Source organism: Cibotium barometz, chromosome 48 (genome assembly GCF_041138505.1).
Source record: "Cibotium barometz isolate CiBa-2024 chromosome 48, ASM4113850v1, whole genome shotgun sequence".
Taxonomy (NCBI): Eukaryota; Viridiplantae; Streptophyta; class Polypodiopsida; order Cyatheales; family Cibotiaceae; genus Cibotium; species Cibotium barometz.
Window position 1 is genome coordinate 44,632,427 of NC_141093.1, and position 12,473 is coordinate 44,644,899.

At 43.9% G+C, this 12,473-nt stretch overlaps 1 protein-coding gene across 1 annotated transcript in view; it reads right to left on the minus strand.

Annotated features, from left to right (window-relative positions):
- LOC147611206 (vacuolar protein-sorting-associated protein 37 homolog 2-like) overlaps positions 1 to 12,473 on the minus strand; it is a 56,784-nt gene that overhangs the window by 30,836 nt on the left and 13,475 nt on the right. The window contains exons 2-5 of the mRNA XM_086785872.1: positions 9,878 to 10,123; positions 9,715 to 9,802; positions 8,708 to 8,747; positions 8,528 to 8,574 (exon numbers count right to left, since the gene is read on the minus strand). Of these exons, the coding sequence (XP_086641998.1) occupies positions 8,528 to 8,574; positions 8,708 to 8,747; positions 9,715 to 9,802; positions 9,878 to 10,123 (421 nt within the window). The remainder of the gene's footprint in view (positions 1 to 8,527; positions 8,575 to 8,707; positions 8,748 to 9,714; positions 9,803 to 9,877; positions 10,124 to 12,473) is intronic.

Genomic DNA, 12,473 nt, shown 5'->3' on the forward strand with positions numbered 1-12,473 from the left:
TACCGTAGTATTGGGGGTCCCATTATCTATGCAGGACTACGAGGCTCCGCTTGACTTTCAGGTCATGCACTTAGCCAGAGCAGACGTATATCTAGGCAGGGAGTGGCTGTATGGCTTGGGCCCTAGTCTAGCTCGGAATTACTTACATAATACGCTATGTTTTGAGCACGGAGGTAGAGTCATTACCCTGCAGGGCGACCGTACTGTCCCTGCCACACCACTTATTTCCTCCATGGAGCTGTGTACAGCGGTCCGTAGAGACCAGATAGCAGAGGTATATGCTTGTTACCCTCTTTTGAATTCTGTTTCCGTAGATGAAACGATAAAGGATGTTTGCGTAGACAAACAAGAAAAACAAAATAGCCTTGGACGAGACCCACTGTTTGAAAACCCTGTTTGACATGCATGTGATTCAAACAAGAAAAAATCCAAGGTGAATGAGACATTAAAGAAAAAGTACGTAGATACTTTAATGAATTTATTAGAGGAATTTCAAGATGTTTTTCCTGATGATTTGCCAGATGGTTTACCACCGTCTAGAGAAGTAGACCATGGCATCGAAGTTATGCCAGGATCAAAACCTATAAGCAAACCTGCTTATAGATTAAGCCACTCTGAGGCACAGGAGGTGGAAAAACAATTAACGGAATATTTGAACAAAGGCTTCATTCGTCCTAGTTCAAGTCCGTGGGCATCGCCTATTCTTCTGGTAAAGAAGAAAGACGGATCTATGCGGATGTGCATAGACTATAGGGCTCTTAATCAGATAACGATTAAGAATAAGTATCCAATGCTACGCATGGATGAGTTGTTTGATCAACTCTATGGATCGAGATACTTTACAAAAATAGACCTGAGATCAGGATATCATCAGGTTAGAATTAAACAAGAAGATGTTGCGAAGACAGCATTTAGGACCCGTTTCGGGCATTTTGAGTTTTTGGTTATGCCATTTGGGCTAACCAATGCTCCAGCGACGTTTATGATGCTGATGGACAGTATTTTACGTCCATATCTGGGAAAATTCGTAGTAGTTTTCCTAGATGATATTCTTGTGTACAGTAAGACACAGAAAGAACACATAGAGCATTTGCGTCTCGTGTTCGCGTTGTTGCGAGAGCACAAACTATTTGCAAAGAAGAGCAAATGTGAATTTTTTGAAACAGAAATTCACTACCTTGGCCATATTATATCCGCCGATGGTACGCGGATGGAGCCAGAAAAAGTAGAGGCTATCCTTAAATGGCCAGCGCCAAAGAATCTCGAGGAACTGCAGATTTTTCTTGGCATGTCGGGATTCTACCGACAGTATGTAAAGGACTATGCGAAGATCGCAGTCCCGTTGACTGACCAGTTATGGTCCAAACCAAAACAAAAAACATTAGTTGGGGAGAAGCCCAACAGAAGAGCTTTGATAAGCTCAAGGTGACCGTAGCAGCTGCACCTATTTTGACTATTGTCGATCCGAATGAGCCGTTTGTTTTGGAAACAGACGCTAGTAATGAGGCCATTGGGGCTGTACTTATGCAAAGGGGACGCCCAATTGCATTTGAGAGTAAAAAGTTAGATCGTGCGCAGCGTAACTACTCGGCTTACGACCGAGAGTTACTAGCGATAGTTCATGCACTGAAAAACTGGAGACACTATTTATACGGTGCTACTTTTGAGGTCCGGACGGACCATGAAAGTCTGAAATGGCTTTCAAGTCAAAATGAACTGAAGGGTAGAAAAGCTCGGTGGGCGGAGATTCTACAGGAGTTTGACCTTCAGATACGTTACCAGAAAGGTAAGTATAACGTGGTGGCAGATGCACTTAGTCGCATGCCACAGATTAATGAACTTAGTTTCACAGTCTTCAAGAATGATTTCTTGGAGTCACTACGTGGTTTATGTGAGCACGATCCATCTTTTACAGAGGTCTGGCGCGCTGTACGCGTACGCACTTCTTCACAGACGCGACTACCTCCCTCGTTGGCACATGTTGCTAGTCCGGAGAGACTGGCCGAAGGTGCAACGGGAAGGGAAGCGAGAGTTAGTCCGGAGAGACTAGCCGTGTCTTTTGGGTATAGTTTGGAGCCGGAGAGCTCTGACATAGGCCCTTCATCACCTTTGACTGCCACGGCTTCAAAGGGGAGTGATAAACTTCGTCGGGGGGAGAAATATGCTAATTACTCCATTGACGACGGGTATTTACTCTACAAGGGTAGAGTATGTGTACCAACTATTGGTGACTTTCGGGCCCAAATTCTTAAAGAAAGTCATGATAGTCCAAGTGCGGGTCATCCTGGGATTCAGAAGACCTATGCACTAGTAAAAAGACAGTTTTATTGGCCTAGTTTGTTTAAGGACGTCCAGACTTATGTGCTGAAATGCAGTAAGTGCCAGGTCAATAAACATGAACGTCTTAAGGTTGGAGGACTACTCCATCCGCTGGAGATTCCTCAAGGGAAATGGGAAAGCATTTCCATGGATTTCATTACTGGTTTACCCAAGACGAGTCGAGGGAATGACTCGGTGTGGGTGGTAGTGGACAGGTTAACTAAAATGGCAAAGTTTATCGCCACGAAGAAAACTGTTAAAACGCCAGAGTTGGCAAAACTCTTTATTGAACATCTCTACAAGCTATATGGCCTGCCCGCAGATATAGTGTCGGATAGAGATAGAAAGTTCAACAGTCATTTTTGGAGGGAAGTCTTCAAAAAGTTGGATACTACTCTGAGTATGAGTACGGCAGATCATCCGGAGTCTGATGGTCAAACTGAAAGAGTTAACCAAATTCTAGAGGATATGTTGCGTTCTTATGTTAGTAAGAAGCAATCTAATTGGGAAGAGTACTTGCCCTTATTGGAGTTTGCCTATAACAGCTCCAAACACTCAGCGACTGGATTTACACCATTCATGTTAATGTATGGATTCCAGCCGAGATCTCCGATGGCTGTAGGCCTAGAAAAGGAGAAGATTCAATCTGTCAAGGATTTCCTTGAAGATATGAATGATATGCTCAGAGCCGCACGTGAGAGCATTCGTAGCGCTCAGGATCGCGCTAAAACTTATGCGGATAAAGGACGTAGAAAGGTGACCTTTGCAGAAGGTGACTTTGTATTCCTCAAGGTTCCTGCGCAGTCAGAAACCATGAAAACGGAAAAGTGTAATAAACTTTCTCCGAGATATTGTGGTCCTTTTAAAATCCTTAAGAAGATTGGGGACGTAGCATATAAACTTGAGTTACCGGAGAGTTCTCAAGTCCATCCTGACTTCCATGTCAGTAAACTGAAGAAATCAGTTCACGGGTTAGAGAACGCAGTTTCTCCAGAGATTTTGGTGGACTTGATAGAGCCACCAAAGATACCACATGAACCTGAAAAGATTCTCCAGTATCGTGACAGACAAACCCGACATAAAGTGTACTAGGAGGTACTTGTTAAATGGACAGATAGGGATGAGGAGGTAGCTACCTGGGAACGCCGTAGTGCAATTTCCAAAAGGTTTCCCCAGTTTGTTTTCGAGGACGAAAACTCTTCTTAAGGGGGGGGGGTTATGTCACGTAGGTTGTAATGCCTGTGACCGACGGCAGACCGGATGGCCATGTCCGGGGTTCAGTGGGAGAGGACGCCCATGCGGAGTCATGGGCGGCCAGGCTAGTGTGGACGGCAGGCCACACACTATATAGCCTGGGGGATGAGGGGCAATCCTCATTCTTCCTCTCTGGCTAGGTGGTGAGCCAGAGGCCGTCCCCTCCTGTGGTAACGCCCGTAGCGGCGTTATGGATATCTAACAATGTACTTGTCTGTACCCTCCTCCTTGCATCCAACTCTATGCTGTACTTGATTGTGCAGATCTGAAAAACAGCACTGTACCAGTCTATACTTGTTGGTACCTGTCCGTACAAGATTGTACGGGCTGTACCTTCAGTAACCAGAAGCAACCGCCTGCTGTCTTGATGCCGATCGCCTGCGCCGCCTGCAACAAATGATGCCCAGCACTGTCCAGCACCTGTTCTGGCCGTACAGTGTACCTGCAGAAGTACAGAAATGTACTTGCAGTCATACAGCCTGTACTACCTGGATTCTACAGCTGCAGCCGCCTGTTGCAACCTGTCTCTGTTCCACAATTCAACGCCGCCTCTGTCCACAGCAGTACCTGCTGTCGTACAGACCTGTACGGCTACTGTACGGCCTGCTCCAGCACACAGTAACCAGCAGCAGAATCCCCGACCAGCAGTCGACTTCCTTTCTTCTTGCTTTCCACGCTTCCCCACAAGGGCATGTATGCTCCACGACTCTTTTTCCCAAAAAGAAGAGAGAGAGAGAGGAGAGAGAAGCACACACTCCAAAAGTGGAGTGGCTCCCTCCCCATAATAATCCTAGGGCCCCCCAACTTTAATTATTATTAAAGTTTCCTAGGAGCCACTAAGGCCTAGGGACAACTTTAATAAAACATTAAAATTCTAATGTTCTAGTTCCCCCCTTCACACCTAGGGATGTCCACACATCTTTAACTCTGTCCGGGCACCCCCCATGTGAATCATATAATATTCTGACTCGAAATGCATTGTGAATCTTCCAATGACTAGGTAAAGCAAGCGTGTATGACACTTCATTGATCTTTTGAATCACCTTGAAGGGTCCATAATAGCGAGGAGAAAGCTTAGGATATGATCCTTCTCGTCTTGGCATCTTCCGAAGCCTAGCTTTCTCAAATTTCAGGAAAACCCAATCACCTTCTTTGACTTGCATGTCCCTTCTATGCTTGTCAGCAGCCATTTTATGCTTATCTTGTGACCTTGCAATGGCTGTCCGTACCTGAGCAAAGGCTACATCCAAGTCACGAACATACTCATCAGCTGCAAAAATCTCATCCTTTGTACGAAGGATGGGTGGCAAGACCACTTGCCATAAATAATCTCAAACGGGGCCTTTCCCGTGGAGGCATGGATCGTATTGTTGTAGGCAAACTCAACAAGTGGAAGATACTTCTCCCATGCAGTCTTTTGATCTGCCACATAACACTTCAACACATCCAACACGGCTGAATTTGCAGCTTCACTTTGGCCATCCGTTTGGGGATGATAAGCTGATGAAAACTCAAGTTTAGTCCCCATGTTATCAAATAAAGCCCTCCAGAAGAGGCTCGTAGTCGTGGAATCTCTATTCCCAACAATGGATTTAGGCATACTATGATGTTTGAAAATATTAGCAAGAAAAAGCTTCACCATATGATCAACTTTAATGGTTTTCTTGACGAGCAAGAAATGAGCTTGCTTGCTAAACCTGTCCACAATGGTCCAAATAGCATCATTCCCATGTTGGAATCTAGGCAAGTCCCTAATAAAATCCATAGTAATACTTTCCCATGGCTGCGAGAGAATAGGTAATGGCTAAAGCAAACCTGGAGGTTTTTGCCTGTCAAATTTCACTTTTTGGCAAGTAATACATGCACGTACATATGCCTCAATGTCTTTACGCATGCTAGGCCAAAAGAAATCTCTCTCAAATCATGCTGTAGTAGGCATGATACCTCTATGACCAGCATAAGGTGAAGCGTGACATTCGTCCATAACCTTTGGACGCATATCCTTCACCACACATAAGCAGTTATCCTTCATAAGATAACCCTCTTTGATCACATAAGAGGCATGTGAGTGACCAGCCATCAAATCAGTCCATATAAGGCAGAAATCAGCATCCAAATGATACAAATCTCGCATAGTAGATAAGTCCCCATGAGAGGCCACTGAAACTGCAGCCACATAAGGCCTCCTTGATAATGCATCTGCCACTACATTTTTCTTTCCCGGAGTATGCACAATCTGAAAATGAAACATGGAAAGAAAGTTTGCCACTCTCATCTGTTTCTATGAAAGCTTTATTTGAGATAGAAAGTATCTCAAGCTTTGATGATCTGTCTTGACTACAAATTCAGCCCCAAGAAGATAATGTTTCCATATCTTTAAGGCATGAATTACAGCCAAGAGCTCTTTCTCATAAATATCCATATGAAGCTCAGCATCATGCAAACGACGGCTCTCATATGCAACTGCATGCCCTTCTTGATTTAGGACAGCTCCTATACAGTCGCCACAAGCATCACATTCCACTATGAATGACCTTTGTAAGTCGGGAACAATCAATACGGGTCCACATATGATAGCATGCTTGAGCTGCAAGCAGGCATCCTGTTCTTTTGGAGTCCATTTGAAAGTGGTTTTCTTCTTTGTGAGATCATGTAGAAGGGTGGCTATCATAGCAAAATGCCTTATGAAACGCCTATAATATGAACATAATCCCAGAAAACTACGTACTTGATGTACATTTTGCAACTCTGGCCAATTCCGAATGGTTTCTATCTTTGCAGGATCCATTGTTACTGTCATGGCCCTGTGAAAATGGAACAGCACAAGTGTGGGCATGGTGGTTGCTATGTGAGTCTTTTCCGAAAATATGTCATGCCAGATCCTGACGAGCCTGTTTTACAGAAAATCCGCCAGAGATTGATGAGCTTGAGGAGATCCTCCAGCCAGAACAGATTGTCTTTCACAAGGACAGAAAGCTACCTGCTCTGCAGGAAAGCTTTCCCGGCGATACCTTGTGAAGTTCAAGAATTATTTACCCATTGATGCAAAGTGGGTAAACGAGGATTATTTTGTTGATTGCCCACAGCTGTTGCAGGCATATCTTGAGGCTTTTCAGTTGAGGACAACTCTTTAGAAGCCCGGGGGGATGTCACCAATTGGCCGACCATTTGGTCCATCTCCAGATTTGTGTCTTGCTCACTTGAGGCCAGGCCGGTGTCTCATGTGAAGGGGCCAGTATTTTTTTGCATAACATGGACGGAAGCCAGACTGGTGCCACCCGTGTGTTAGCAAGATGGTGTCGTATGGACGGGAGCTAGACTGGTGCCACCCGTGTATGACCTGGACTGTGTTCTATCCATGGGATTGTCATGCCATGGAAGAGCCAGTATTTGTGCCGTGTCTTGCCTATGGGATTGTCACTCCAAGGGAGGCTCGTGCCTGGATCTGTGTCTTACCTATGGGACTGTCACTCCATAGGAAGACCGGGATTTATGTTTTCTGTCGTGCCATCATTGTGCCCGACAGAAATGTTTAGTACTTGTTCCATGAACGGGAGATATGTCCATGATACTGTTTGCACATGCATTCATGTTTTGCATGTTTGGAACTGTTTTCGCATGTCTTGTATTCTTGTGTTTGCTTGTTTGACGTGCCACTTATTGAGCAGGGACGCCTGCCAATGAGTCGTGAAGTTTGCTCTGTCTTCTGACGAGTTTTGTTGCGTGTGAACAGGTGGTAAGTGTATTGCACTTGTTTATTTTATAGCATTCTTTTTAACCTTTGTTTTTATAAGGTTGCAGGTTCACACTCATTAATGAGTGGACACCCTCCCCAAATATTTCTTGGTGTCCTTGGTGTAGCCTTTTTCATGTACATAATACAATATACTAGAAAACCTGTCTATCTCGTGGCAGTTGAACACTGGCTGAGGCTGGCACACAGGTGAAGCAAATGCAGAGGCAGGCAGGTGGTCCCTTGAAGCAGGCAGATGCATGCATGTGCAGCCGGGTAAGGCCTGGACTAATTACTTGTCGTGAGCAAATTACAAGAAGCCGGCTTGATTAAAAGTGGCCGACCAGCACGTAGGTGCGTAAATACACATATGTAGCAAAAACGTATTCATATGCTTCTGTTTAGCACAGGCCTTCTATAGAGCGTTACATACAAAACACGCTGTTTTCAGAACATTGCAACAACAACAACAACAAAAAAAAAAAGAGTGACAAGATAAACAGCAGAAAATGATGGACATTCTGCAAGCATGCCACATTTGGCGTGCTGAGTCTTGAACGTTAACAATATTCTTTCTGTACTCTGTCAATGCCATATACACAGGAAGTGGAAGTGCATGCAGGATCTCAAGCTGCAAGGAGCTGCCATAAGGCATTCAAGGTGATAGAAAGACCTTACCATTCCTTCAATCCAGCACGGATTGACTAGCCACCACTAGAACTGTATCCCCTACCCTATTAATAAGATGTTACATGATACCCTCATAGTTAGAAAGATCTTACCATTCCTTACTCCAATCCAGCCTGGATTGACTTAACCCCTACCCTATTAATAAGATGTTGCATGATACCCGCATGGTTAGAAAGATCTTACCATTCCTTACTCCAATCCAGCATGGATTGACTCATCCCCTTCCCTATTGATAAGATGTTACATGCTACCCCCAGTCAATGCCATATACACAGGAAGTAAAAGAGCATGCAGGATCTCAAGCTGCAAGGAGCTGCCATAAGGCATTCAAGGAGTTAGAAAGACCTTACCATTCCTTACATCAATCCAGCATCTAGCCACCACTAGAACTGTATCCCCTACCCTATTAATAAGATGTTACATGATGCCCTCATAGTTAGAAAGATCATACGTTCCTTACTCCAATCCGGCATGGATTGACTTCCCTATTAATAAGATGTTACATTCAGCAAAACAACTAGAAGTAAATACCTGATTTCTGAGTTCCGCAATCTTGGATTCTTGCTCTAGGTTTTGTTCTGTCGAGGCAAGCATACATTCAAAAACAGAACGTTGGACACTGCCCTATAAAAGCACCCCTGAGTCTCTATCCTCTAGTTCACTGAATGACACAGCGAAAAAATTGATCATATAGAAAAGTAAAGAAAGTACTTGCAAGCTCAATGTTGCTCTTCCTGAGGTCATCTTGTAGCTGCAAGAACAAGAACTTCTGTAAGCTCTAGCATACAAAATCACTTGGGTTTCAACACGTCATCACTACCATAGCCTTGAGGTAAAACATGCTTAAGTTACATGCTATTACAGCTATCAAAAAATTAGAGTAAAATTCAAAGTGCCTCCTTAGTGCTTCTCTCAAAGTTTGTCTTGTAACGGTCCTGCCAAAGCATAATGTTGTGAACTGTCTAGTCAGCAAGAAAAACTGTACACGCACAGTGTGGGTCTTCCGCACCCCCCTGATATGTAATTGCTTAGATAAGAAGCCAGCCAATCAGGAACCCCCCCCCCCCCCCCCACATCCCCCCCCAAAAAAAAAAAAAAAAAACCTCTCCTCTTCAGCACATATTTCTTGAATCTTCAACCTTTGTGAAGTTAAATCCGAGCAAAATTTTAGTAATGAATCGTTTAAGTTGCCAGATCATCTCCCCATCCTAAATGGTTCTTATTGGAATCATCCTCTAGAATTTAAATGATTTTTGAATTGCTTACTCTGACATAATTTTTCAGTGGCTTCTCAAAGGCCCACTACTATCAAGTTCTAATATCTTGACTCTTTTAAATAATCCTTATCTAATAATTCCTTGTTCACATTTTTGTACATCCTTCAAGGCAATTGAGAAAACCAAGAAAAACGCAGACAGGATCAACAGCTGTGGGGCGTGAAGCAGGTCATGAAGCATCCAGAGTGGAAAGGCAAAAACCATTTGCAGGGTATCAACATGAACATAGGCCATGCAACATAAGAAAAGGTGCAAAAAAGCAAGGAAAAAAATAACAGAATACTTGGCTTAAGAATTAAGGTCACGAGATTAAAGGAATTTATGGACAAGCATTGGAATAGGAAAGGTTCCCTTTGATTTTGTTAAATTTGACCAACTTAAAACACAAATTTACGACACCATGAATAACAAAAGCATATGTCCCGAACTCCTGACACTTACAATGTCAAGTGTTTTAACTTGATCAAGAGAGTACAGAAACTCATTGTAAGCTGCCTTATCTGTTAAGAGTTTTCTCAGTTCTTCTACACTGCAAGCAAAAGCACTAGATCAGCAAACATGACAGTCTTTCTGCAAACAAGCATAGATAGTCACAAAACATGACCTCTTATCTCTCAAAGGGGGGAATGTGGTTGCAAAAGAAGCCGTCGGTGAAGCACTTGAAGGCGACTGTGGAAAGGGCCTCGACTCAATGCTTGACTTCGCTAGTTTTGAAAGTGGGCTCGATCCTGAGGGTGTGCCGATATTGGAAGCAGATGAAACCCTAGACAAGCTTGTGGGAGTAAGCACTGAAGGAGGGTACCACGATTGTGTGGGAATACTCGGCTGGCCTTGCGGCTTCTGCTCACTCCTGTAAAGAAGCCAGAGTTGGAAAATATCTCTCTCTCTCTCTCTCTCTCTCTCTCTCTCTCCAATAGGGCTTTGTGTGAAGGCCTTCCCCCCTCCTCGACCACAAACAGCATTGTCTCTATCCATAAGGCAAGAGACACTTGTCGGGAATCAAGGTCTTACCTATGCATGTGAACCACCTCTTAGAGGGGTCACTTATGTGTGTGTGTGTGTGTGTGTGTGTGTGTGTGTGTGTGAACCACCTCTTAGGAGGGGTCACAATAATATCTACATATTTGTGCGAGAGTGACATAAGCAATGATGTCAGGAGGCACTTATACTTTCATTGAAATAATCAAGCAACCATCACATCATTTAGTCATGCCGTACATTCTCTCTTGAGCATTGTCTTCTCTCTCTCTCTCTCTCTCTCTCTCTCTCTCTCTCTCTCTCTCTCTCATTGTCTGCTGCTCCATAGCCGTGGCCTTGCTCACCTTTGAGCCTCCATAGCTTAGCTAAACCAACATTTGGTATCAGAGCTGCAACACAATCAGTCCCCTCATCTTGGCTATCAACAACACCACAACTGCACCAGATCTGCGCAGTTGTTTTGCTTTGTGGAGCCCCTGCTCACATCAGTGGCACTGTCCTCGTCGACGGCACCAGCTCCAACACTACATCTTCTCCATTGTGCACTCACTCAGTCGTCAACCTACTGTGCTGCGACTGCACCTATTGCCACCTGTCAGGCAACGCCTGTGTGAGCCACTGTGAGCGTCACAACAGCCAGCTACCATCTTTGAGCGCTCATCAACAACGTGATATCTGTCACCTGCAGCACTTCGCCCACGGTGCACAGCAATGTACAGCAGCGGCAGGCAGCAGCAACTCAACTCAGCAAATCAAGGAAAAACAATTTGGGGCTTTTTTCTCTTTTTGCAAAAACCAAGTTAATCGAGCAATTAATCTTAATTACTTTGGATTTATTGAGGATGCATTTACAACATTAGAGGGTTGCTATGGCATGATATATCATCTTTTTTGAAAACCCCCAAATTTGAAAACCCTAATTTTTGGAAAACCTCGATTTATCTATTAAAGGGTACACTGGCTCATCATCTACAAGAGCTAAGACCCCCTGTCTCCATCATTATGGGTTCACATCTATTCATTGAAAAGTTTGACGGGACAGCTTTCAATGTTCACACCTGTAGACCAAGCTGAAATTCAGCTTGATGCATGAAGGCCTCTGGCCTTGAGGTGAGGGGGAAATAAAAATGCCCAAAGAAGGGGAAGATGCAGCATTGAAAGCTTAGAAGCTCAGAGATCAAAAAGCTTTTGATCTGATAGCCTTAGGGTTGTCCGACAACTTTATACATCATGTAGCAGATCTCCCGATTCCAAGGATGTTGGGCAAGTTCTTTGGAGCTCAAGGGAAGAACTCCAAGGTTTCCCTGTAGATTGAGTTCTATGGACTCATGATGCAGTCACATGAGAGCTTCGACGCTCATGTGAATAAGATGAAGTCTCTCATGAACCACCTTGCAACACTCAAAGCAAATGTGGAGGAAGATGTGGCCATAACGGTGCTTATCCAGTCCATGCCAGAAGAACCCTATGGTTGTCACAAACGGGTGCGTGGTTATACAAAATTTAGTACTGAAATCACAAAATTATCATCCTTTGATCACTGCCTTATCCCACGTGCATAGCCATAACAATTGATTATACAATGTGGAAGTACTAAAAAGAAATGATACTGCACTAGGGACCAAAAGATGGACTGCCCCCCCCCCCCCCCCCCTGAAAGATATGTACTGCCCTAAGGGAGTAAGAATTTTACAAGTACATAAAACGGGTGTTTTGGCCCAGCCATACACCACCGTTTCTTCCAAAATGATTGAACATGAAAACAACTTACAGAACTATACTTGCCCACAAGTAGCCCAGCTACAAGCTAGCAATATGGTGCCTAGCACCCTTCACCAAAATTGCCCAGCAATCCCGATTTCTACAAATGTAGTTTAACTTCAATGAGATCAACCATCTAGTGGCTTAGGAGAATGCCCAACGCTTCTTAAGGGTTCTACCACATAGAACTTGTAGCAACCGGAGCCAAGATGATTCTTCCATAGCTTCAATCATTAGAAATAGTCTTCTTCTTCTTCTTCTAGCTTGAATGGAGACTTTCAATTTCTGAAAATCAGAATTCAGCCAGCTTCTAAGTGTTTTGGAAAGGTAAAAACACTATGGTATGGCTAGAAAAATACTCTATAATAAGTGCATTAGATAGCGCAATAAATAAAGGCCAATAAGTGTCTTGAAATAAGGCTGGAAATCTAAATTTCAGCCTAGAAGGAGGTGCCTAGATG